We start from the raw sequence: 25,041 nt of genomic DNA on the forward strand, positions 1-25,041 counted from the left end.
CCCCCCTGGGGCACAACTGCCTTCGGAGTCTCCCAATCCCATCAGCCCCCCAGTCACCCAGGGCCGGCCTGAGGCACAGGCAAGCCTCGGATGGCAGATGCTCAGCTGCCCAGGGCCACCCGAGGCTCAGGTAAGCAGGGCCAGCTGAGGCTTGCAATGCCAGCAGTGGCAGTAGCAGAGGTATGATGGGGGCGTCACCTTCCCCTGATCGCCAGGTTGCCTCCCACCCCTGAGGGCTCCCAGACTGTGAGAGGGGGAAGGCCAAGCTGAGGGACCCCCCCTCCAGTGCATGAATTTTCATGTACCAGGCCACTAGTTTCTTCTATAAGAACTCACTTATATCTCTATTATAAAGGACATTATAAAAATCCAAGATTGCCTTACTATGTGTAGTGTAGTAGAAGTCATTTAATAATTATTCTGCACATGCTATGCCCCATGCTGGCTAAGGCAGCAGGTCTCAGATATAAAATGACAAAAAATAAATAAACAAATCTAGCATCCTAAAGGCCAGAATAGTGGGACCAAATTCAGCACTCAAGCAGGCCAACATTTGGAACAAACGCTCTGATGTTGATGGTCAAGGAATCATTCAAGGTCTGGAAATACAGTAGCAGTATGAATGTAATATACACATGTAAGCACCTATAAATCAACCATAAAATACCTAGTGGGCAGTCAGAAAACTAGAAATCTACAAAACTTACGGGTCTCATAAATGAGGCAAACTCAGAAATGCAGGAAGACATCTTGTTGTAGACCCAGAGACCAGAACTCACTAAAGGTTCTGCCCTCCCAAGTGACTGTTTGTGTGTCATTCCCCAAAGGGTAGGGCCATCCCAGAGCACAGAAACCCAGGGTCAGTCCCTTGTATTTTAGAATCTTAACATCAACGGCTGCATAGTCTCTGTCCCTGATAATTATGTGCCCTAATGGGTAGAAACCAGAAATACTCATACTCCAAATATTGCCTAAGAAGATTCATGCTTCATTGGAGACTAAGAATGCATTTGTTTCCTTTCTAACGAGGACTTTTTTACCTATATTTTATGTCTAACAATTTTTTTTTAAAAAAAAAAAAAAAGCTTGTATTTTTAATACACTCTAAGTTAGTGATCAGACTCAAGTGAAGTTCATTCAAGATAAATTACACATGACAAATAGAGTGTTGTCTGCATTTCAATTCCCTGCAGTCATGTTTATCCAGGGGTTGAACATCAATGACCTTGAAGGCAATACCAAAGCAGCTACTGCACAGGAACCTGGAGCTCTGCATCCCAGGGCTGATGAAGCCTATCATAGCATTGAACTCTTGTTCTCCAGAGCATGTCCCGGATTGCACAAATGGTGTTGCCAGGAAGGTCACCCTTTCTATCCCAATACTTCACCCACCAAATACACATCTGCATAAATACAGCAGTTAGACCAGTGCTCAGAGGTACTGGGACTTTCTGCTGACCCCCAGAGAAATGAATGGAAAGGATGTTCATTTTAGAACCAGTTATTCTGCCACACCTCTTGCAGTGAAAAGGTTGGGGTGTGGCAATGAGACAAAATTTGCTTAGAGATGCAGAATGCATAACAAATATAGGATCAGAACTAAATATTGTCAAAACCAGGGATTAGTTGGAGTAAGCTTAGTGAGTCAGAACTTTTGAGTACACTTGATGGGCTTAATAGACACATTGGTGTATAGCTTCCTGGAACATTGGCTTCCAAATACTGACATAGAGGTATAAATCAAACATTGAGAAAAATGCCTCTCTAACCTGGAATCCACTAATATTTTAGAACTGATGAAATAACAGCTCAGATTTTAATATGGTGGCTAAGGACAGGGTGGCCATGATTTGGTTTCCAAGCAAAGTTAAAGGATGCTACTATTGCTGCTGGTGATGATGATAATGATAATGATGAGGGTAGTGATGGTGGTGATGTGATGGTAATGGCAAGGAAAACAGCAGGCAACATCAATTGGATGCATGCTATGTTCCAGTTTCTTTAATAAACACATAGTCTATTTATCCTCACAACAGCTCAATAAAGTAGAAACTCTTATAAAACCAATTTTTAAAATGAAGAAATGGAAGTTCAGAAAGATGATCTTAACTACTGTAGGCCATAAAACTATTTCCAAAGCCCAGATTTATATTCTGTTTAACCCTGAAGCTGGCACATAGGAAGAGGATTTAGAAATGGACAAGAACAAATTTGTTTTTGTTGCTAAAGTGGTTGACCTTATTCCCTCTGTATGTCTGGATTATTTTTCATTAAAATTAGATAGCAGACTATTTCATAAGGGGTAGTCACCAATGTAATGTTAGAAGTGTTAGTAGAGATCCTTTTTTACAATTCTCTACATTTAAGCAATAAAAAAAAAATTTCAACAAAATTAATTGCCATCCTTGAAATCACAGTTAGGTCAGGGAAGAGCTGGGATAGATACTCTAACTTCCTGATTCCAGACCTGTCACTCTTTTTTTTAAATACATTTTTATTGATTTTACAGAGAGGAAGGAAGAGGGGGAGAGGGATAGAAACATCAATGATGAGAGAGAATCATGGATCAGCTGCCTCCTGCATGCCTCCACTGGGGATCGAACCCACAACCAAGGTGTGTGCCCTTGACCAGAATCTAACCCAGGACCCTTCAGTCCAAGGGCCAGTGCTCTATCCACTGAGCCAAACTGGTTAAGGCCAGACCTGTCACTCTTCACTTTGCTTCCTTCCCAGCTTGGGCTGATAAAGTTAATGTTACATATCACATTGCCACTCAGACACCCATCTGTTATCCTCCCAGAGCATTGACAGCACAGGCCTAGGGGTATCCATTCCGAGACACACTCACCCTTGACTGTCATCAACAAGCCCAGTACTGACTACACTGAAGTTCATGCCTAACAGATATGTGGGCATTTAACATTTCCACTTTTATATTCTTCATTGATAACTTGTTGTTAGATGCTGACTCCTTGCTCCTCCAATAAGTTGGTGGATAGAACATTGCCTATAATGCACAGGAACATTAAATTAGTCAGATTTTTGAGCACTTGAGTTTTCAGACATTGATCTAGATGCTGAGTGTCCAAAGATGACTGCAGTGACTGGTGAGACAGAAAATATAGATACAATAGTTAGAAGTATGAACAAATCTCACTCTGGGAGGACTGCATTTGGTGGGATAGTTTGGGAGGGGCAGAAAATGTCACAAACCCAGAAGTGTCTAATTTACATATTTCAAATTCAGGATGTCAATGTATTGGTTCATAAAAGGAATCATACCATAAATTATGTCTACTAATACCTGGGAACTCCTTCCTGTTGCCTAAGTTCACAAATCAAGTTGTACATGAAAAACCTGCTCCTTCAATGAAGGAAAAGAAAAAAATTAAATGAAATTTCCAGCATGAGAATGGCTCTGTATATCAGTATTTTTCTTCTTTCCTTCTTCTACAAGGAGGAAGAAGAAGAAGGAGAAGAAGGAGAAGAAGAAGAAGAAGAAGAAGAAGAAGAAGAAGAAGAAGAAGAAGAAGAAGAAGAAGAAGAAGAAGAAGAAGAAGAAGAGGAGGAGGAAGAGGAGGAGGAGGAGGAGGAGGAGGAGGAGGAGGAGGAGGAGGAGGAGGAGGAGGAGGAGGAGGAGGAGGAGGAGAAAAAGAAGAGGAAGAAGGAGAAGAAGAAGAAGAAGATCTCTGTAAATTTCTTTCTCAGTAAAGTTAGAAGGTAGGTATAATTCATGGTCTCATAATTCATATAAAGACTGTGTGGGGGTTCAGAGATAGTCACTCAAAAATGTGCTTCTGTAATATGTGGATTATTATGAGCTAAGGGCAACTGTAACTGCAGGGTCAGGAGAAACTTCTGCCCTCCCTTGACTACCTAGAAGAATTTGAATTAGGAGCCTTGCCCATAAAGGGAGATTATCAGAGTTAGCATCTTTGACCTGTCTGTAGAACAGGACAATTTTTTTTTATTTACTAAGCATCTGTTCTTATCATTCTGCAATGACTCTTTAAAGCCCCCAAGTCACCCCACCTCAACCCTTGCTCAGGATGTCTTATACACTCATGTTCCCTTTCTGTCTCTGAACTTCTTCTGCATGCAGGGTCTCTGACTGGCATATAAAGGGATCCGATAGGTTTGTATGTATCAGATTTGGTTGTTTGCTAATCTACCTCATGTCTATTTGATTATTAGACCAGCTATAAGAACCTTGAGGGTGAGGAAGATTTGTTCCTCCCCGACAACTGCCAAAGGTGAAAACAGCTGAGGTTGAGCAGGAGGCCCTGGAGGAAGTAAAGAGAAAAGCAAAGACATTGGTAAGAGGGCTCAGGAGCAGCAGATTTCAGAGTCTCAGCGAAAATCCATTTCTCACAGGAAAGAGCCTCTCCCTCAATACAGAAAATAGCAACATTTATCTTTAAATAATTGGCATGGGTCGGCACTCTGGGTTAGCAGCAGAAAGCTTCCTGGGCCTGACCTGACTCAGGAACCCAGAGGGCATGATTCACCCATAATCACAGTCTTCCAGTTTCTGCTGTGATGGAGAAAGCTGGAAAGAGTGCTGCTCCACCATGACAGAGGGTGGGGGGAATAAAAATCTGGATAATACACAAATTCTTAAGCCCATCAGAAAGTTGTAAGGCCGCCCTCCAGCCTGAAATCTAAGGAAAGACAAGTGCCTTCAAGAAGAGACAGGACGCCATCACTGACTTGCCTAGGGCAGAACATGGGAGGGAAACAGGGCTCCAGACAAGTGCTGAAGGCTGTCTGGGTAGCGCCAGGGTATAGAACCCCTGGGAGCCTCAGATACAGAGGGAATTTATACCCAGTCTTCACCACACAGGTTCTAGGGTGTTCAAGAGAGCCTCTTTAGGACAGCTGGCAAGAAAGCCCTTGAGCTCCCTCCCTTGGCACCTGCAGGAGGTGCAAACCAAGCAGTCACATCTTAACCAGGCACAGGAACCCTCACCCATACCCAAATCCTAACCCAATAAAAGCCCTCCTGGGTCTCCTAAGCCAGGGACCCTGCAATGCTCTCCCCAGAAAGCCTCATTACGTAAGTAATCAATCTCTTCATACTTTCTTGGTGCATGTGTGGTATCATCATTCTCAATGTTCAACCAATTTTTTTGTGTGAGAATAAGGAGACTCCATTCTATCTCCATGGGATGATCACAACATGTCACTATATGATGTCTGTTTTTAATGCAATATTCAGATGATCTATCATAAAAGTGTACACTTGAAATCTATATAATCTTATTACCCAATGTCACCCAAATCAATTTAATTTAAAAATTAAAACTTCCTTTAAGTATAAGGGTACATCTAAATTAAAATCGAAGGATAGAAAAAAGCATACCATGCCAATACTAGTCATATGGAAGCCTGAGTGGTTATATTTTTAGACAAATCAAATCTCAGGAAAGAATGTGTTCAGGGATGGGGAGATATTGACATGATAAACATTTAGATCAGTAGAAGAACAGAGGATCAGAAACAAATCCACACATGCATGTGACATAAAGTTTCCAGGGTGATTAAGTCATTGAGGTAAGGACAATCTTTTCAACAAATGGTGCTGGAACAACTGAAAGACCACATGAGAAACAATGAGCCCCAAGCCTTACTTCACAAAAATTGAAAGTAAATCATAGGTCTAAATGTAAAAGCTAATGCCATAAGAGTCCAAAAGAAAGCATAGAAAAAAGTCTCAGCAAACTTGAGATTTGCAAAAATACCTTAAATAAGACAGAAAAACAGAAACCATAAGTGAAAAAAATTAATGAATTGGACTCCATGAAAATTTTAAATTGCTCAATGACACCATCAGTGACAGCAAAATTAAATTCATATAGCTGACAGTTTTTTTCAGAATATAGCAAAAGCAATTACAAGTCAATAATAAGAAAACAATTTAATAAAAATGGGTACAAAATTGAATAGACATTTTACAAAAGAAGATATGCATATGGCCAACATGCACATGAAAAGATTCTCAACATCATCAGTCATAAGGGAAATGCATAAATTAAAACCACAATGAGATGCCACCTTCACACCCACTAGAATGGGTATAATGAAGAACTCTGACCACTCCAACCACTGGTGAGGATCCAGAGCAACTGGAATACTCAAACATTGCTCATAAGAGTGGAAAATGGTACAACCACTTTGGAGAATATTTTGACAGTTTCTTATAAATTTAAACATATATTGTATATACCATATGTCTCAGCATTTTCACTCACAGGTGTCTACCCAAGAAAAATGAAAGCATATGCCCACACAAAGAGTTATGCACACAAATGTGCATCCTAGCATTATGCATAGTGGCTAAACACTGGAAGCAACATAAATGCCCAGTGGGTAAATAGGTAAACAAAATGTGGGTTTACCCATACAATGGAATACTGTTTGTCCATAAGAAGTAATGAACTACTGGTATTCCAACAACATGGGTTATCTCAGTGCTCAGCAAAAGAAGCCAGACACAAAAGAGAACATATGATATGAATCCACTTGAATGAAACCCTAGAAATGACAAATACACCCTGTAATGATTGAAGACAGGCAGGCCAGCAGTTGTGTGAGCTGAGGCTGTATGGGGTGGTTGACAGGGAAACAGACAAGGGAACCTGGGGAATGATGGAAATATCCTGTATGTTGGGTGTGGTGGTATTTGCACAGGTGTGCATACTTTATCAACAGTCAAGTTCTAGGATTAAAATGAATCTATCTTATTTTATGACCACATTGGCTTTATTTATAATATCAAGATATTTATGCAATTGACAATGAATAATATGCTCTGTTAGAATGGAGGGTGAAAATATGGGCATCCTCTCTGCCTGATATATTGTTTCACTTTATCCTGGCTTTTGAGTTTTAATTTATGTTGGCTGATGTGTTTCTAAATTCTTTTTTCCTGTATGCAGTTTGCCACACTAATAGCTGAGAAAGACAAAGGTAGCACATGAATTGAGTAAACTACTGTTTTATTTCACTTTTTATTATAATCTTTCAAAATATTAGAGCTGGAGGGACTCCCAAAATCATTAATCCATAGTCTTTACTGACAAGACAGTTTTTTTTCATTAGTGCATAAAACTACAAGTCGTTCATTTACTTTTAGAAGAAATCAACAGCATATTTATAAGCCTTGATTTAACTCACTTTATACATGACACAAACAAAAGGACATTTCACTTTTAAAGAAAATTATAAACACACACACCCAGTGCGGTCACTAAAATCATACATTTTGAGGGTTGGATTGAAATGCAAGCAAGAAAATCAAATTTCTTCAAAAAATGGGCTACTACCATAGTCATATTAATACTCCAACACTGGTTTTCTGCCAAGCCAGTGACTGGCCTAAGGAGAGGAAAATTTGCCAAAGAAGAGGACACTGTTGGACTCGTTGTGCCGGATGAAGAACAGGAAGGGATGATTGCAGTGAAAAGTTTCATAACTGGGCACTGATGTGACCGCAAAGCCCATCCCGGTGCCTGCTGCAGCCTCGGTACCTTCCTCAGTCACCACCACAAAGGACCCGTGCAGAAACTTCTGGGCATGCAGCCCTGAACGTGGGGACATCCCTGAATAGTCAGCCTCCAGCTCACTGAAGGCATCCCCTAGCCCCATGGCGCCCAGCGCCGCCTCCAGATCATAACTATCTTCCACCTCAAATCGGGGCAAGTGCAAATCCACAGTCTTTTCCTTCATCTGCCCTGGGTTAGTCCACTCTACTAATTTCTCAGGACTTACTTCATTTATAATCTATTAAGGAAAAAAGGGGGGAGAATGGCATGATTATCAATAATAATCAATTTATTATTTGAAACAGTTTAACACTTATTTGTATCGGTCAGAAATCATTAATTTTAGTAACAAAAGTAGAAATTTCATTTTGCTAGACTGTTGTCTTCATATAGCAGGCACTTGTCTTATATTTATCTATTTAAATTTTCTGTGCATATATGAAAAGTCAATAGCATTTTGTGAATTTTTAAAAATGAGAAATGCAATTTCTTACTATTTCCCTAGTGTCTTTGTATGCGTACATATTACATATAATTTTAAAGATAAAATATGTTTATATAATAAGCAAATTATAATTTATATAATATATTAATTGGTGACTAATATGATGTTTATTATAAATATATAATACATATTTACATATAAATATTAATTCAGTCACAGTGAATGTCCATTTTATACTGCATAACTCATCAACATATCTTCAAGCTGGTAGATATTTTCATCAAATTGATACATTTTACCCAACATTAACCTATTCATTCACTTTACAAGTAACTAGTATGTAATCATGCATTTTAACAGATGATAGATTCTGTAGATACAAATATAATTATTATTATGAATTTCAAGTTAGGTATCCTAATGTATTTAATGCAGAAACTACAAATTTGACTCAGAAGGGCAATTTTTTTCTTCTGAATTATTTCCCTAGAATAATTTCCACAACTGGAATTTTTCAGTTAGAGTAACAAAATTCTTAAAGCTCTTAAATATATTGCCATTTTGCTGTCCCAAATAATTTCCAATGTATAATAAATACTATTAGCCATTGATTCACTTGCTGTTCTGTGCTTGTTAGAGAGAGATAGAGATAGAGATAGAGACAGAGAGGGAGATAGAGATAAAGACAAAGATAGAGTATGGTCACTAATGATTACAATACTACACATTAAAAACTATGAAGCCCGTTTTATAGATGGAAAAATATTGAGGTTCAAGGAAGTTAAATAGCTTCAAAGGACATAATGCTACTAAATAGAGATATAGGGATGTGAAGCAAAGCCTTTCTGATTTCAGAAACACAGGATACTAGCCACATCAATATTTTAACAGCAAAGTGGTTAGGAATACATTAAGGAGTTCAAGATTAAGGGTCTGATGGACTTTGGGTGATTACTGTATATAAGATCATCCTTGGTTAAAAAAAAAAGAACCATTTTTTTTTCCTGATAAGTGGTGTTGATTATGTGGGAGGTACGCATGTTTGGGACAGGAGGTGTGTGTAACTTTTTCTGTTTGTTGTAAACCTAAAACTCCTTTAAAAATTGGAGGTCTAAAAAAAATTCAGAAGGTCTGAATGGCATGCAAAATTTGCTGGATATGTGCACATGTGATTTTTTTTCTGGAAAAGAAGTGACTACATAATCAACCATTTCTCAGAATACTGGGTGATCTTTACAGTCCCTTAAATGTTTATTTTGGCTCATTCCCAAATATTTTAGTGTTGGTCATTCTCAATACACCTGATGTCATCTATCGCTCCACATTAGACATCCTGCACAGAGGCAGAAATAGTTTCCACTGGGCACCGCCAGACACCAGCTCCCAATCAGAAGCCCCGCTTCCAGGCTCACCAAGAGTAAGCTCTGAGATGCAGAGCCCCCAGAAATGAAAGCAAGAATGGGGAGGTGCAAGGTTTTACCTTCTCCAGACCATCGATGTCATTGGGCAGCAACACGAACATGCTTAGGTCACTGTTTTTATATGGAATCCCCAGAATTTGGGCCTGCAGGTCCTTCAGGAGAGTGAAGCTGAAGGAGTCACGCTGTGTCATCATCTGCACAGGTTTACTTGTGTTCTGTAACAAATTCACAGAGCACCCAGTGTCCAAAGAGGCATGAGACGACCAGGCGAGCTCACCGAAATGATGCTCTCCACCTAAAACAGTGCTAACGCTCAGACCCCCAAATCAGCATTGTCTGTCCACCCTGTACGTTGATGGAAATATGACTTCAGAATGTACATTCCATGTGTAAGCACATCAATAGTTAAAGAGCCATACCTTATCCAGCCAAAATTCCTCCTCCTTGGTATGTTCTTTCTTAAACTCCCTGTCCCATTGCCCTTTAAAATGCACAATGTTCACCAGCACCAGCTTCGTGGTGCTGCTTAGAGTGGCATCAGGAAACAGGTCCTTGATGTTTTCTGCAAACAAACAACAACAAACTTGGCCCATCTTTGAAATTATTAGTGATATGCATGGCAGATACGATGCAGGGGGACTTGACTGGTCATTAAAAACCTCAGCCAGGCCCTAACTAGTTTAACTCAATGGTTAGAGCATCAGCTCACATCAGTGCAGTAAAGGGTCTCGGGTTCAATTCCCGGTCAAGGGCATATACCTCAGTTGCAGGCTCAATCCCCATCCCTCTCCCTCTCAGGGCACATGCCAGAGGCAACCAATCAATGTGTCTCTCTCACTTTGATGTTTCTCTCACTCTGTCTTTCCCCTCATTTCTACTCTCCCTAGAAAAATCAATGGAAAAAATGTCCTCTGGTGAGGATTAACAAAAACAAATAATAAAAACCTCAGCCCGGTCAGCACCTGCAGGCTCTGCAGACAAGAGGTTCGCTGGAAGTTCTCACTGTCCCCCGCCTATTTATCCCATTGGATGGATTGAGGTATGAGGGTTAACGAGTTTAGGCTCTGGGATCAGATTGCCTATTCAGTTTTGCCTCTTACCAGTTTAGGAATTACGGGCAAGTTATTTAAGCTCTCTGTGCCTCAGTTTCCAAATGAGTAAAACAGGAATGAAACTGCTTCATAGGGTTGTTGAAAAGAGTAAATGATCTAATGTGTGCACATCACTTAGATCACTGTCTGGCTCACAATAAGAACTCAGTAAATGTTAGCTATTATTACTTTTACCCACTTGATATAGTTACCACCAGAGGATATATTTACTGATTTTAGACAGAGAAGGAGAGAGAGAGAGAGAGAGAGAGAGAGAGAGAGAGAGAGAGAGAGACCAACCTGTTGCCTCCTGTATGTGCCCCAACCGGGAATTGAACCCACAACCTAAATAAGTGCCCTGAACAGTAATCAAACCTTAAACCACTTATGGGATGATGCTCCAACCAACTGAGCCACATGGCTGGACACAAAAGCAGGTCTTGATGGAAGAGCTGAAATGTTTCTCACTTGATAATGAGAAAGGAAACCCCCTATATTTCCACTCAAAGACCCAGACTCAGAAAGGCTCTGATATAAAGGAAAGAATGTGAACCCAAGACAGACATGACCCAGTTTCAGGACCCGCAAAGATATTATGAACCACAACCAGGTGTAAATAATTCCCCACTAAGTGTTTCCATGAAATTGGCTCTATGATCCCCTCTGGTTCTCCTTGGCTTTCTCTACAATTTGCAGTGCCTCCTCCCACCCCTCATGCTCAGGCCTGCCTTTCCAGCCCTGTAAAGCCCATACCAAGTCCCCTCCCAAAGCTTGTCCACCCTGGTCCCCCACGCAGTGCCAACCACAGGGCTTCACTCACAGTGGGCACTCAAGAAGCGTTTTTATGATGAACGACCCATCCATACTCTACCATGTGTTTGGCTTTCAACCCAGGAATTAATCTTCTTTCGACTTTCATCTGCTGCATTTACAAAATCAACAGGTTCCAGAGAAGCATGATAATATTTTTCAACATAATCTAAGTATTTCTTTAGGAGAAACAGGGAAGGAATAGAAAGAGTTTGAAATTCAATTTATCTATTGCCAACATCTCTAAATAAGTTCAAGATCACTAATATTCTAAGCAGGGTTTGGGGCACATCACTTTGAGTACTTCCATGCACCTTTTATGCAGGTGTAATAGGGTTAAAGCAAAAATCAGATTTAAACTGCCAAGATTACAAAGGAGCTCTCAAGGGTCCAGGATGTCTGAAAAATAGACAGGGGGGGTGCCAGGTGATCTGGGCCAAGCAAGGCAGTCAATGTAGGCAGCATGCCATCAGGACCCACAGTCCTAACAGAGCCATTGGCCATTCATGAATACCACTCACAGAAGTGGTGGACACAGCAAAACTTACTTGAAGGAAAAGGTATGTCTTCTCTCCAAATAGCCTGTTGGCTATTTTCAGCTCATAATTATTATTGGGTTTGCTTATTTCACTCAAAAATGTTTGGAATTGATGGTGTATCTCTTTGGTCTTCTCAATCTTCAAAACAAAACAAAAACTCAATGAGTTACCTTAGCAAAAGCAAGCCTGGATTCTGCCCCAGGAAGGCACGGCTGCTGGGTCTCTCCCTCAGCTTGGCAGCCTTGAGGATGGCCCAGGAATTCGGTGTGGCCCCTGGATGTCAGCTGGCTTTTACACAAATCACTAATGTAAGTCACAACCGATCTCAGCTCCACAAAGAAGCTTGCTCTTTGGCCCAATACCACAGATCTAGCTTTTCTGGCTCAGGTTGCATTTTTCATCTCAAATGTAATTGCCCACTAAGTGGGTCATAAGACTAAGCAACTGGGGGAAGTAAATGATTCCTCAGATGACTCTTATCCACTTAAACTTGGCCATATCTGTTCCAGACAATGGATCAGAAAAGTAAATCCTGATGGTGTAAGCAGCCCTTTGTTAGCTATATACTGGACTGAACTGATATTTTTTTCTTATCTCTGGGGGTGGGGGGGAGGTAAAAAACTTTTCTAAACATTTTTTGTAGAATCCATCCATTTTCTGATTGAAGGCTGAGAAGTGAGTGCTTCATGGCAGGGCCAGATGACAGAGCTTATGTCCCTAAAACAGAGAGGAACACTGCCCCCTGCCCGTTAAGTGATGTCTGGTTACCTCTATCCACCATTCACGCTGGATTCCAGGGAGAATCATTTACATTTTGAATGGAAAAGCTTATCCCTGATTGCACTGATAACAGAAAGGCCTTCTTCCTCTAGAATATAAAGCCCATGGGTCTTTTGTTTATTTGCTTGCTTCATCTTTTTATTTCATGACTGACTACTCAATGCCCAGAGTAGTATCTGGCACTTAAAAGACACTCAGTTAATTTTTATGCTAATGAACTAATGAACATTTGAAGACATTCAGGTGGAAATACATGCTTCTCTAACAAAGTATCTGAGGCTGAATGTGACCTTTGGCTCCCTCCTTGTTACTGTGAACCTTTAAATGTCCAGTGATCATTCATGGCTGCTCAGGTTGACTGATATGTGATGTGAGCAGATCAAGGTATTGAACCTATGGGGAATAATGGATTGCTATAAAGAGAAGGATGTAGTGGGAGTATTTCTCTAGTGGGACAGTTGTGACTAAGTTGACCTGAAAAATGGAGAAAGAGAGTAAGGGCCTACTGTCAAACAGGTTTGAGGTTTGAAATTATACTATCTCTGAGGATGGGGAAACCCCAAACTAAGAAATTAACTTAAAGTGGCCCTGGATTGATAACATCCCAGAATCTTATTCCAGAAAAAAAAAAAAAATACCTGTATTAGAAAGGTAACTACACCTTAGGTTTTGCTGGGCAATCATAGATTACCAACCAAATATTCACTCATATTCCAAAACTATAAATCATGAGAAAGTAAGTCCCACATCAAGAATTGATGGGGGGGGGGGGGGACAGGGGGAAGCAAACAGCCATATTGGATTCTCAAGGAGTTTAGGTGTTGATATTATCAGATATCACACTTAAAAAGCAGTACCTTGGCCGAAACCGGTTTGGCTCAGTGGAGAGAGCGTCGGCCTGTGGACTGAAAGGTCCCAGGTTCGATTCCGGTCAAGGGCATGTACCTGGGTTGCGGGCACATCCCTGGTGAGGGATGTGCAGGAGGTGGCTGATCGATGTTTCTCTCTCATCGATGTTTCTGACTCTCTATCTCTCTCCCTTCCTCTCTGTAAAAATCAATAAAATATATTTAAAAAAAAAAAGCAGTACTTTGAAAAAATATATTGAAAATATGGTTGAGAAACAAGAGACTGTTATCAAGTTCCAGGTTCATTTTATAATCAACTAGAATTCCTATATGTTCAATAAGCATTAAAATTTAAAAGCTCAATAGATGGGTTTAACAGCTGAAAGGGCGAGGGCTATGCCCTCCATCTTGCCCCGTACCCTCCATGTTGGGGCAGCCGCCATGTGCTCAGGAGAGTACCTTCTTCCCGGAAGCCCAGGCCCCTGCTGGCCACGCCCGGGATTTCTTTAAACTAACCAATGACAATCAAGGGACGTGTGCGCCATAGAGATGACCACATCCTGTGTAAGAAGACCCGACTGGCGCCTGGCCAATTGGCAGGGCCCACAGTCAGCTCCCCTCCCCTCACTCCACCCCCTATTAAAACCCTGTTTTTCCCACGGTGGGGACACTCGGCTTCCGGTCACTGCGTCAGCCGGGAGGCAGGGTCGAGTTAGCTAGCTCAATAAAGGACCCTCTGCTTTTGCATCGGACTGGCTCCCTGGTGTGGTTTTCTTGGGGATCTTGAAATCTGGGCATAACAACAGCCAATTAGGCACTGCTAAATTGATAGACATGATAGATCTGAATAATTTTCTCATAATGAAACATAAAGACAAAAAGTGATGAAAATATGTATGACAATTAAAGTAATCTAGAAGATAGAATACAAATTCTAGCATCCTTGCAAAAGACAATAAAGACTGGATGCCCTGGCCGGTTTGGCTCAGTGGATAGAGCATCGGCCTGCGGACTCGGGGGTCCCGGGTTCGATTCTGGTCAAGGGCGTGTACCTTGGTTGCGGGCACATCCCCAGTGGGGGGTGTGCAGGAGACAGCTGAGTGATGTTCCTCTCTCATCGATGTTTCTGACTCTCTATCCCTCTCCCTTCCTCTCTGTAAAAAATCAATAAAATATATTTTTAAAAAAAAGATTGGAGTACATGCATTATTCAAAATATTAATTGACTGAGACTTTTTCAGAATTGATAAAAACTATGAATTTTCATATTGAGAAAGCACAGTAAATATGTCTTGGTAAATCAATAACTCCACATCTAGACACATTGCAGTAAAATTCAGAAACAGCAAAAAAGACAGCAAAACTTAAATACAGCCAGAGAGAGATCACCTACTAAAGATTTTCAAATAAACCAACTTCTTAACAGCAACATTAGACGCGGAGAGAAGAATGCTATCTTTGAAGAGTTGAGAAAAAATCTCAACCTAGAATGCAACACACTGTTTAACATTCATTCAAGAGCAAACAAAGGTCAATGCAACCTGATAGCATCTACTACACGCAAATCTTTACTAAAGAAACTTCCCTGGAGTGATGTCATCAAGATTAAGAATAAAAAGCCCCGAACTAGAGATTCTGACTTAACAACAATACAAGAAACAAATACCTTTGTTAAGGAATCAGGAAATCAGTTAAGAGGTTTCTGTATCCCACTGAGCTTGAAACCAACTGCATTGAAGCCTAGTTTAAAAAAAAAAAAAAAAATCATAGCTCCCTGGGGAGAGAAACAGAAGAGTGGGATGTATAACTAACATTCTGACCTTTCCAGAAGCTGCCTGAGGGCTTGGTTTCTGTCTTGCCTGAACGTAAGTGCTGATAGGAATAGGGCACCAGGATAGCTACTAAGAACAAAGGCAATTAACAGTCACCAAATTCTGCAGTACCACAGATAGACACCAGGGAGAGCTCCTGAATAGAAACAGGCAAACTTCAATTGGGACATCACAAACACCTTCCCAGAGAGAATGCAGCCCCAGGAAAGGCTTAAGACGTGTCCAGAATCTCTAGTCAGCCTGATCTAAAAAAGTTTTTCCTGCCTTGCTGGTGTGGCTCAATGGTTGAGTGTCGACCTATGAACCAGGAATTCACAGGTCAATTCCCCGTCATGGCACATGCCCGGGTTGTGAACTAGATCCCCAAAGTGGGGTGTGTAGGAGGTAGCCAATCAATGATTCTCATCATTGGTATTTCTATCTCTCCCTCTCCTTCCCTCTCTAAAATCAACAAATATATATATATATATATATATATATATATATATATATATATATATATAATTTTTTCCTGTATGGCTGGGTTTCCAAATGCCAAAATCCCAACAGAAGATAAGAAGCATGCAAAGAAATAAGGAAACATGACCCAATCAAAGAAACAAATTAAATCAACAACTTAACTTTACATCTCAAGGGACTAGAAAAAGAACGAACTAAACCAAAAGTTAGAGTTACATTTAAAGCAGAAATAAACAAAATAGACAGTAGAAAAACAAAAGAAAAATAAACAAAAGCAAGAGAGTCATGGGTTTTTTTAAGAAGATCAACAAAATTGACAAACCCTTAGCTAGACTAAGAAAATAGCCGAAACCGGTTTGGCTCAGTGGATAGAGCGTTGGCCTGCGGACTGAAAGGTCCCAGGTTCGATTCCGGTCAAGGGCATGTACCTGGGTTGCGGGCACATCCCCAGTGGGAGATGTGCGGGAGGCAGCTGATCGATGTTTCTCTCTCATCGATGTTTCTAACTCTCTATCTCTCTCCCTTCCTCTCTGTAAAAAATCAATAAAATATATTAAAAAGAAAATAACAGAAGACTCCAATAAGTAAAATTAGAAATGTCTGGAAATTAAAAGGACTATAAGGAACTACTATGCACAAGTATCTATATCAAAGTAATGAATAGCCTAGAAGAAATAGATAAATTTCTACATGTAGAAAGTCTTAAAGATTCCACAAAAAAATGTTACAACTAATAAGTTAATTCAGCAAATTGCAGAACACAAAATCTACATTCAAAAATCAGTTATATATCTATACAATAAAATTGACCAATGCAAAAAGTAATTAAGAAAATAATCCCATATATTGTAATATCAAAAAGGATAAATTACATAACTAAGAAGGTAAAAGACTTGTTCACTGAAAGACAAAATATTGCTTCAAAAGATTAAAGAAAATACAAATAAATGGAAAGACATTCCATGCTAATGATTGGAGGATGTAATACAATTGAAATATTTCTATTATCCAAAGTGATGTATAGATTCAATACAATCCCTATCAAAATCCCAGTAACTTTTTTTAATAAGAAAAAAAAACCTAAAATTCATATGGAATCTCAAGGAACCTGAGTAACCAGAGCAACCTAGAAAATAAAGAGCAAACTTGGAGGCTTCACACTTCCTTATTTTAAAATATACTACAAAGCATCAGTAAGCAAAATGGTGTGTACTGGCATAAAGAAAGATATATAAGATATATGAACCAACAGAAATAATAGATAGTCCAGAAATAAACCCTTGCTTAAATGGCCAAATAATTTTCAACAAGGGTGCCAAGACCACACAATGAGAAAAGGACAGTCTATTCAAAACAAGTAGCTGGGATAACTGAATATCTACTTGCAAAAGCATGAAGTTGGACCCTTACCCTACACCATATACAAAAAAAATGACTCAACATAGGTTAATGACTTGCAATAATGCCTACAACTATAAAACTACTAGAAGAAGACATAAGAGGAAAACTTTAGGACATTGGATTTGGTAATGATTTCTTGAGCATGTCATCAAAAGCACAGGCAAAAAGGACAAAAGCAGACAAATGGAATTAAATCAAACTTAAAAAACTTCTGCTTATCAAACAATCAACAGAGTGAAAAAGCAACTGCATAATGAGAGGAAATACTTTCAAATTATATATTTGATGAGGGGTTAATATCCAGACTATATAATGAACTTCTACAACTCAACAACAAAAGTAACCCAATGAAAAATATGGGCAAAGAACTTGACTGGACACTTCCCCAAAGAAAACATACAAATGGCCAACAGCATCTGAAAAGATGCCCAACACCACTAATCATAAGGAGAATGCAACTATCAAAACCACAGTGAGCCCAGCCATTGGTTGAGTATCGACCTATGAACCAAAATGTCACAGTTCAATTCCCCAATCAGGGTACATGCCCAGGTTGTGGGATCGATCCCCAGTGGGGGGCATGCAAGAGGCAACCCATCAATGGTTGTCTCATCATTGATGTTTCTATCTCTCTCTCCCTCTCCCTTCCTCTCTGAAATCAATAAAAATATATTTTCAGTACTATTCACAATAGCCAAGTGGTAGAGGCAGCCCAAATGCCCATCAACAGATGAATGGATAAAGTAATTGTGGTATATAAATACAAAGGAATAGCATGCAGCCTTTAAAAAAGAAGGAAATATTGTCATATGTGTCAACATGGATAAATCTCAAAGACATATGTAAACAAAATAAGCCATTTGAGTGTGCACGCACACACACACACACACACTCACACACACACAGATACTGTACTAGTATGCTTCCACTCATATGAAGTATCTAAAGTAGTCACAACCATTACCAATCAATAAATCAATCAATCACCAGTCCCAGGCAGTTGTAAATCCAAATCCAAATTCTGAACAGATTAGGTGTGTTTCTGAATTTATACAAACTCTTACAGAGAATAAAAAAAAAGAGGAAACATTTTGCACCTATTAGACTAGTGAAACTTTGATATCAAAACTAGAAAAGGACAGGATAAAGCAAAATATTACAGATTGATCATGTTTATAACAGAATTTTTTAAAAACGCCTAACAAAATATAAGCAAACCGAAGATGATTATCCCACAAATGCAAAAATGACTTAACATTAGATATTCTATTAATGTAATTCACTCTGTTAACAGAGAGAAAAAATAATTGGTTACCAATAGAAATGGTAAAAAAATATACATATGTATATGTGTATGGAAGGATAGATGGATGAAAATGGGTGGCTGAGGATTGTAAGGCTGGTGGCATCTCAGGTCCGACTATCTCTTTACAACTATATGGCATAGGCCTATATACACTGCTGAGTGGAATAAATGTTGTTATTATCCTACTATATTTATAAAGACCCAAACATTAGGCAAACATTAGGTAATGTATTTTTTAAATATATATTTAAAAAATAGGAGATATATATATATATCCTATATAATAAAAGCTTACTATGCAAATTGACTGAACGGCAGAATGACCAGCAGAACAACCAGTCACTATGACATGCACTGATCACCAGGGGGCAGACACTTAATGCAGGAGTTGCCCCCAGCCCGCAGGCCACAGGCCAGCCAAGGTGGGTACCAGGGGGGGCCCCCCGATCGCCCTGCCGATTGGCCCTGATTGCCGGCCAGGCCTAGAGACCCTATCTGTGCATGAATTTTGTGCACTGAGCCTCTAGTATATATATATGTGTGTGTGTGTGTGTGTGTGTGTGTGTTATTGATTTCAGGGAGGAAGGGAGAGGGAGAAAGAAATAGAAACATCAATGATGAGAGAGAATTATTGATGGGGCTGCCTCCTGTACATCCCCTACTGGGGATCAATCCCCTAACCCCAGCATGTGCCCAGACTGGGAATTAAACCATGACCTCCTGGCCTCCACTGAGCCACACCGGCCAAGCAACATTAGGTAATACTTAATAAAGTGGAACATGCACCCACCCTACCCCCAAATATATGCTATAAACTGGCACTGTCTCATAGAAATGAAATGAGAACCACAAATCTGAACCACATACTATCTTAAATTTTCTAGTATCTCTGTTCTTTTCCTTTTTTTTTTTCAATTCACACAAAGATTCTATTTGAGAGGGAAAGTACTATCAAACAACTGTGTTTCTTGACTGAGTGGACAGCAGAGCAGTTATCTGCCCCAACTCTGTTGTACAAAACCTGGAAGGAAGCCTGACTCTCTATATACATATGAACCAGACAACCTGGACATGTGGGATGTAAAATGAATCGTACATTTGCTGGGTGACTTGACCCCTGATTTTATGAGGGTCTGGGGCTGAGCTATGACTACTGTCAAGGCAGATATGCTCTTCCTGAGAGCTCTAACCATCTCCAAATGCCAACCCCAACCTATGGACTTAATATCCCTCCTATGTTTGCATACTCTGTATTTCAGGGTAGGAATATTACAACCCTACAGCTGAAAGAGACCCCAATAAGGCATTAATCCTGTGTTAATATCTATACTAATACAAGAGTAATATGCTAATTAGACCACATCTCTTCCAGACATCCATCTGGACGTCCTTCTGGACAAAGCCATGGTGGTAGGGGCCAAGGCAGAGGCAGTTAGGGGCAATCAGGCCAGCAGGAGAGGGCAGTTAGGGGTGACCAGGCCAGCAGGGGAGAGCAATTAGGGGCAGCCAGGCTGGTAGGGGAGGGTGGTTAGGGGCAACCAGGCCATCAGGCAGAGGTGGTTAGGGGTGATCAGGCTGACAGGCAGAGGCAGTTAAGGGCAATCAGGCAGGCAGGGAGCAGTTAGGGGCGATCAGGCCATCAGGCAGAGGTGGTTAGAGGTGATCAGGCAGTCAGGCAGGTGAGTGGTTAGGAGCCAGCGATCTCGGATTGTGAGAGGGATGTCTGAGGGGTCCCAGATTGGAGATGGTGAAGGCCGGGCTGAGGACCACACCCCCGCAACCCTGTGCATGAATTTCATGCACCGGGCCTCTAGTTTTTTTAATAAAACATCAGAGCAGGCAATGAAGGGACTTAAAATAAAAATACAATGTAGTAATAATATCACTTACTACTACCATGACCACCACTAGGCAAGTCACCAGTGTTCCAGACAGTCTACTATATTTATAAAAGCCCAAAGAAGATGAATAACTTGCTCAAAGTAGCACAGCTGTTAACTGACTGGGCCAGGATTTGAACCCAAATCTGTTTCACTCCAAACCCATCCACTCTGCTATAGGGACTTCTCAGTCTGTTAGCCTTTACCACGTTCTATCATAGTGGTTAGTGTGCATTCAAGTTAAGCTCTCCTCTTAACACTAATGGTTGATTATAATTGTATAACCCTAGTAACATTATTGCACTGCTGTGATTATTACTGCTTATAGAAGTATGGAACAGACTGTCGAATCTCAGAGGGAAGGCAAGGGTGAGTGAGTGGAAGGGAAGAGATCAACCAAAGAACTTGTATGCATACATGCATAACCTATGAACACAGACAATAGGGTGGTGAAGGCCTAGGGTGAGGGTGGGGGTGGGCTAGAAGGGATCAATTGGGGAAAAAATGGGGACATATGTAATACTTTAAACAATAAAGATTTTTTTTAAAAAGCATGAAGTAGTACCTCCTCTACGCATTTCCCCAGTGAGCCCACATCTACTAAGCCACCTTAGTGAAGTTGGTAAGACATGTCTCCCACCTCTTTTTCTTCAGCTTTGATTCTTGAGCTATCTGTGTCTTTTTCAGAGAGAGGCACCTGGAAAAGACAGAAAATATCATGGTGAGGATCAGAGCAGAGAAAGCCCCACACGGAATCAGTCAGGGGAAGTGGACGTTTGCTAAAGACTCCTCAGTGTCACACAGGAAGATTTGTCTCCTTGCCAAATCATGAAAAGCTCTGGCTATCTTCAGGGGAGCTTAAATTGGTTCACCCATGCACATATTCATCTTTGATGTGTCGTTTATACCCCAGTGGGGATTATGGTTCTGTCTTTATCAGGTTAATGTCTTTGGACAGGGCCTCTCCCAGCCCTCACCTGGAGGAATTTCAAGCACCAGGGAGCAGATGGCAGGGTGGAATTTAGAGAGGGAAGAGATAAACCTAAAACTACTTCATGTCCTCACACGCTTTCTTTGTTTCCTGGCCCATGGGTCAAAAAGATCATGTTTTCAAGTCAATTTTCGAAGGCTCATCCCAGAAAAGAGTCTGCCAGAAAAGCCATGGCTGCCATCCTACCTACCTTCTGCAGCCGGGTGGCAGTGGCTCCCCGGGTCCGCAGGAGGAGCATGCCGACAGCCGCTAAGATACTCGCAGGGGAAAAGAAGATGTTGCCATTTTTTTTTCTATTCAGCTCTTTGAAAAGATTAAACCCAAAGGTCACTGCGTCAAGTGATTCCATGATGATTCTAGTGAGATCTAGAATAGCAACAACAATCAAAACTAATACAAAATAATACTAAATGTGAAGTTTACCTGAAAAATAATTTTTTTAAAGAAAAATCAAATGAGCGCTTGTTGGAATTGCTTTAGATCATGGGAACCCTTCTTGCTTCTCTTCCTGCATTGATCCAGAAAAAGAGGGGTTATGGAATATTTCAATAAACAAATTAAATTCAGATACTGAGATAGGCCTGGATTTGAGCTGCAGAACTCTCAGAGAGTATTTCAGACAGTACTTCCTCTGAGAACGATAATAGCTACAAACCCTTTTGAAGATGATATATATGTTTATGGTCTTGATCACAGGGATTAAGTTGTATACATTAAATATGTAAGCTTTATGCATATCAATTATACCCCAATACAGTGTTTTCTTTAAAGAAAAAAAGATGGAAAAGTCCCTGTGGCCTGCTTCTCACCCCTTAGCCTTCTCTTGACTGGAGATGTGCATCAGCTGGGCACCATCTGGTGCTTCTCGGTTCTCATTTCCCCAGGGAGCTAGGTGCCTTGGTTTGACTCCCTCTTTTCTCTGTCAGAACCTGCCTGCATCTGCCTGCCCTCCGCCTCCTCCCTGAAGTAAGCTCCCCGCCAGCCCAGCGCCTGCCCTCCTCGTCTGGCCTGCCCAGATGCTGCACCCACGACCAGGCAAGGGGAAGCCAGAGGAAACCCATGGCCTCGGATCCAAGCTGTGTTCTCTGGTCCAGCCATAACAACAATAAAGCCAAGAGTGTATCCTTCTCTAATATTTTCTCAATTGATTCAAAATCCTGTGCAGAGATGGTAGGATGCATTCACTCTCTTAAATCCCAACGCCTAACTGAATGAAAACTTGATTCGGGGCTCAATTTTTCCTCAACGGTAATGCCATGGATTATTAAGTGGAAGTAAAAGAGTTTCCTTTTTATAATTTTTGTTTACATTTTTTTCAGTTTATACAGTAAGTTCACATTACTTTTATCTCATCAAACAAACTTTTAAGAACAATTAATATTTACCACAAATAAACTACACTTTATATTTTCTTCATCTCCAGCTACCTAGAGATGTTAATAATTAGTTAGTAAAGGCTTTAAGAAAAAAATCTAAAACAAAAATGAGATTAAGGCAGAATAATTTTTTTGACAGTCTACAGACTTTGGTGGGTTCTTTGCGATCAAGGACCCATCCTGCTAGCTAAGACATCTTCCATCTGCTGTTCAAACTTCCATTTCACCCCTGAATTTCCTCACAGGGATTCCTTGCAGGTTAACCCAGAAATACAATGAATTAACCTGCTGTCAAACTACCTGAAGAAGATACTGCTTCATGGCTATGTAGGCACTGAAGTAAATAAAACCACCCCAAGGAAAGTTACCCACTATAAAAGTTCTTCTTTCAAATCAATAAACATTCTCAAAACACAAAAAGTCTTCAGTGGGAGCTGAAGAGAGAACTTACCTGGCTTCTGGAGAGACAGAGGTATCTGAGCATGGACCTGGGAAGCACGTGTAACATGAGTAATTTAGATCTTTTATTTATATCTCTCCCTCTGCCTCTCCCTAGTCATTACCATTTTTGCATTTCCAGTGAAACAACCTTTGGTTTCTCAATGATAATGTCCCTCATAAAATTAGCATGCAAGGTTTATGACAAAATTGAGGATTGCATTTTCTATGTCCTGCATGGCCATGAAGTTATTCACTTGAAGTTGTCAGTAATTGCATGTGAACTGTAGCTCAGATAAGAGACTTAGGAGAGCTGCAATTTCTCACTTTTCAAAAATCTCTTAGAAATTCTTTTGGGAAGCCAAGTATAAAGCAATCTAAATTAACCAGAAAGCAAAATTAAACCAAATTCAGCGGCTCAACCCAGGACCACAGGCAGCATTAGAACAGCCAAGTTAAATGAATTATTACCCAAGCAGGGGGAGACTTTGAGAGGGCCTTCAACCCTAATGATATCAGGGATCCTCTGAGAAAAACTGGTTCTACACGTTGGGTGCACATTAAAATCTCCTGGGGAACTTAAAGGGAAGGAAAAAAAGATCTATGCCCAAACCCCACGCACTGAGTCAGCATCGCTGGGGTGGGAACCAGGCAGCAGAATTTGTATCACCCCAGGTGACTTAATGTGCAGCTGAGGTTGGGAACCAGTGGTTTATGGCCACAGGAAGCTCTGAATCAATGCATACTTACTTACCACAGATGTAGAGAGCTATGTCCTGACAAGCCCAGTCTCTGTAATTAAGTTAAATTTGCGGTTGCATTATGTGGGGGATGCCAAATGCAAAGAAGAAAATGAAAATATAAAAAACTATCTTGCTAGAAATATAGTGAGAAAACGTCATGAGAAAAGTTTGGGCAGGCAGCCAAACACACACACACACGCGCACACACACACACACACACACACACACACACACACACACTTGTTCTCAAGTATTCTGTTTATTAATTATGATGTCTCTCACTTTAATTCATTTGATAAACATTTTTTGAGACTCTATTGTGTAGCAAACATTGGGCTAAGCATCAATAATTCATAAACATCCAACAAGCTCACTGAACTCAGGAAAGCAACACTACTAAAACAAAATCCTCAACAGAAAGTTCTACCTCCAAATTCCGGTTTTTCCTACCAATCCTGGGGCATCCTTACTGGCTCTACTAGTTCATTAAAGGAAGCAGTGCTTGGACTGAAGGTGTGGAGATTCATCACATTACCAAGCAGCGAATCCTAGAAGGATATCTAAGCTCTTCCCTCTCACGTGAATGTCTGCTTAAGGAAGCAACTTATCTCAGCGATACGGCCTCAAAGGGCTGGCTGATGCCTGTGCCAATCTCAATACTCATAGTTTGCTTTTTAAAAAAATATTTTGATTACACCTCTTTAAGCAAACTCAAAGCTGTACATAATTAACTTTGCTTTCTAACTCTCCGATAAATGTGCAAACTGAGGAAGGTTTGGAAAGAATTAGCACTTAGTTATGGAGTCAACCCTGGATGCCAATGAAATGAAAAAACAAACAAAATCGCCGAAACCGGTTTGGCTCAGTGAATAGAGTGTCGGCCTGCGGACTGAAAGGTCCCAGGTTCGATTCCGGTCAAGGGCATGTACCTGGGTTGCGGGCATATCCCCAGTAGGAGATGTGCAGGAGGCAGCTGATCGATGTTTCTCTCTCATCGATGTTTCTAACTCTCTATCTCTCTCCCTTCCTCTCTGTAAAAAATCAATAAAATATATTTAAAAAAAAATCTCATAGACACATTACCAAAAGGAAGTTGGGTAGAGGGTTGTACAGGGTAAAAGGGGTCAAACAAATGGT

The 25,041-nt window shown here is 40.5% G+C and overlaps 2 protein-coding genes across 10 annotated transcripts in view; both read right to left on the reverse strand.

The window, feature by feature from the left end:
* SERPINB11 (serpin family B member 11) overlaps window positions 1-23,220 on the reverse strand; it is a 66,525-nt gene extending 43,305 nt beyond the window's left edge. The window contains exons 1-3 of one of the 2 annotated variants that reach the window (XM_036321530.1): window positions 23,175-23,220; window positions 21,771-21,855; window positions 20,997-21,053 (exon numbers count right to left, since the gene is read on the reverse strand). The gene's annotated coding sequence lies outside the window, so the exon portion shown is untranslated. The remainder of the gene's footprint in view (window positions 1-20,996; window positions 21,054-21,770; window positions 21,856-23,174) is intronic. The other variant, XM_036321531.1, reaches the window with a different exon arrangement.
* On the reverse strand, window positions 6,982-23,313 carry SERPINB13 (serpin family B member 13). 8 transcript variants are annotated; one of them, XM_036321534.1, is made up of 9 exons: window positions 23,175-23,313; window positions 21,538-21,713; window positions 20,997-21,053; window positions 14,531-14,632; window positions 11,860-11,988; window positions 11,373-11,490; window positions 9,830-9,972; window positions 9,470-9,625; window positions 6,982-7,782 (listed from the first exon to the last, which is right to left on the reverse strand). In XM_036321534.1, the coding sequence occupies exons 2-9, from the start codon at window positions 21,694-21,696 to the stop codon at window positions 7,378-7,380; spliced, it is 1,269 nt and encodes a 422-aa protein (XP_036177427.1). In that variant the 5' UTR covers window positions 21,697-21,713; window positions 23,175-23,313; the 3' UTR covers window positions 6,982-7,377. The 8 variants fall into 8 exon arrangements, with proteins under 8 accessions (XP_036177427.1, XP_036177431.1, XP_036177429.1 ...); XM_036321538.1 differs by having other exon boundaries at window positions 7,378-7,782; window positions 21,538-21,650; window positions 23,175-23,192; XM_036321536.1 differs by lacking the exon at window positions 23,175-23,313 and adding an exon at window positions 21,771-21,855 and having other exon boundaries at window positions 7,378-7,782; window positions 21,538-21,650.
* Between the last annotated feature and the right edge of the window lie 1,728 nt (window positions 23,314-25,041).

The sequence above is a fragment of the Myotis myotis genome, unplaced genomic scaffold (assembly GCF_014108235.1).
Source record: "Myotis myotis isolate mMyoMyo1 unplaced genomic scaffold, mMyoMyo1.p scaffold_m19_p_9, whole genome shotgun sequence".
Lineage (NCBI taxonomy): Eukaryota > Metazoa > Chordata > Mammalia > Chiroptera > Vespertilionidae > Myotis > Myotis myotis.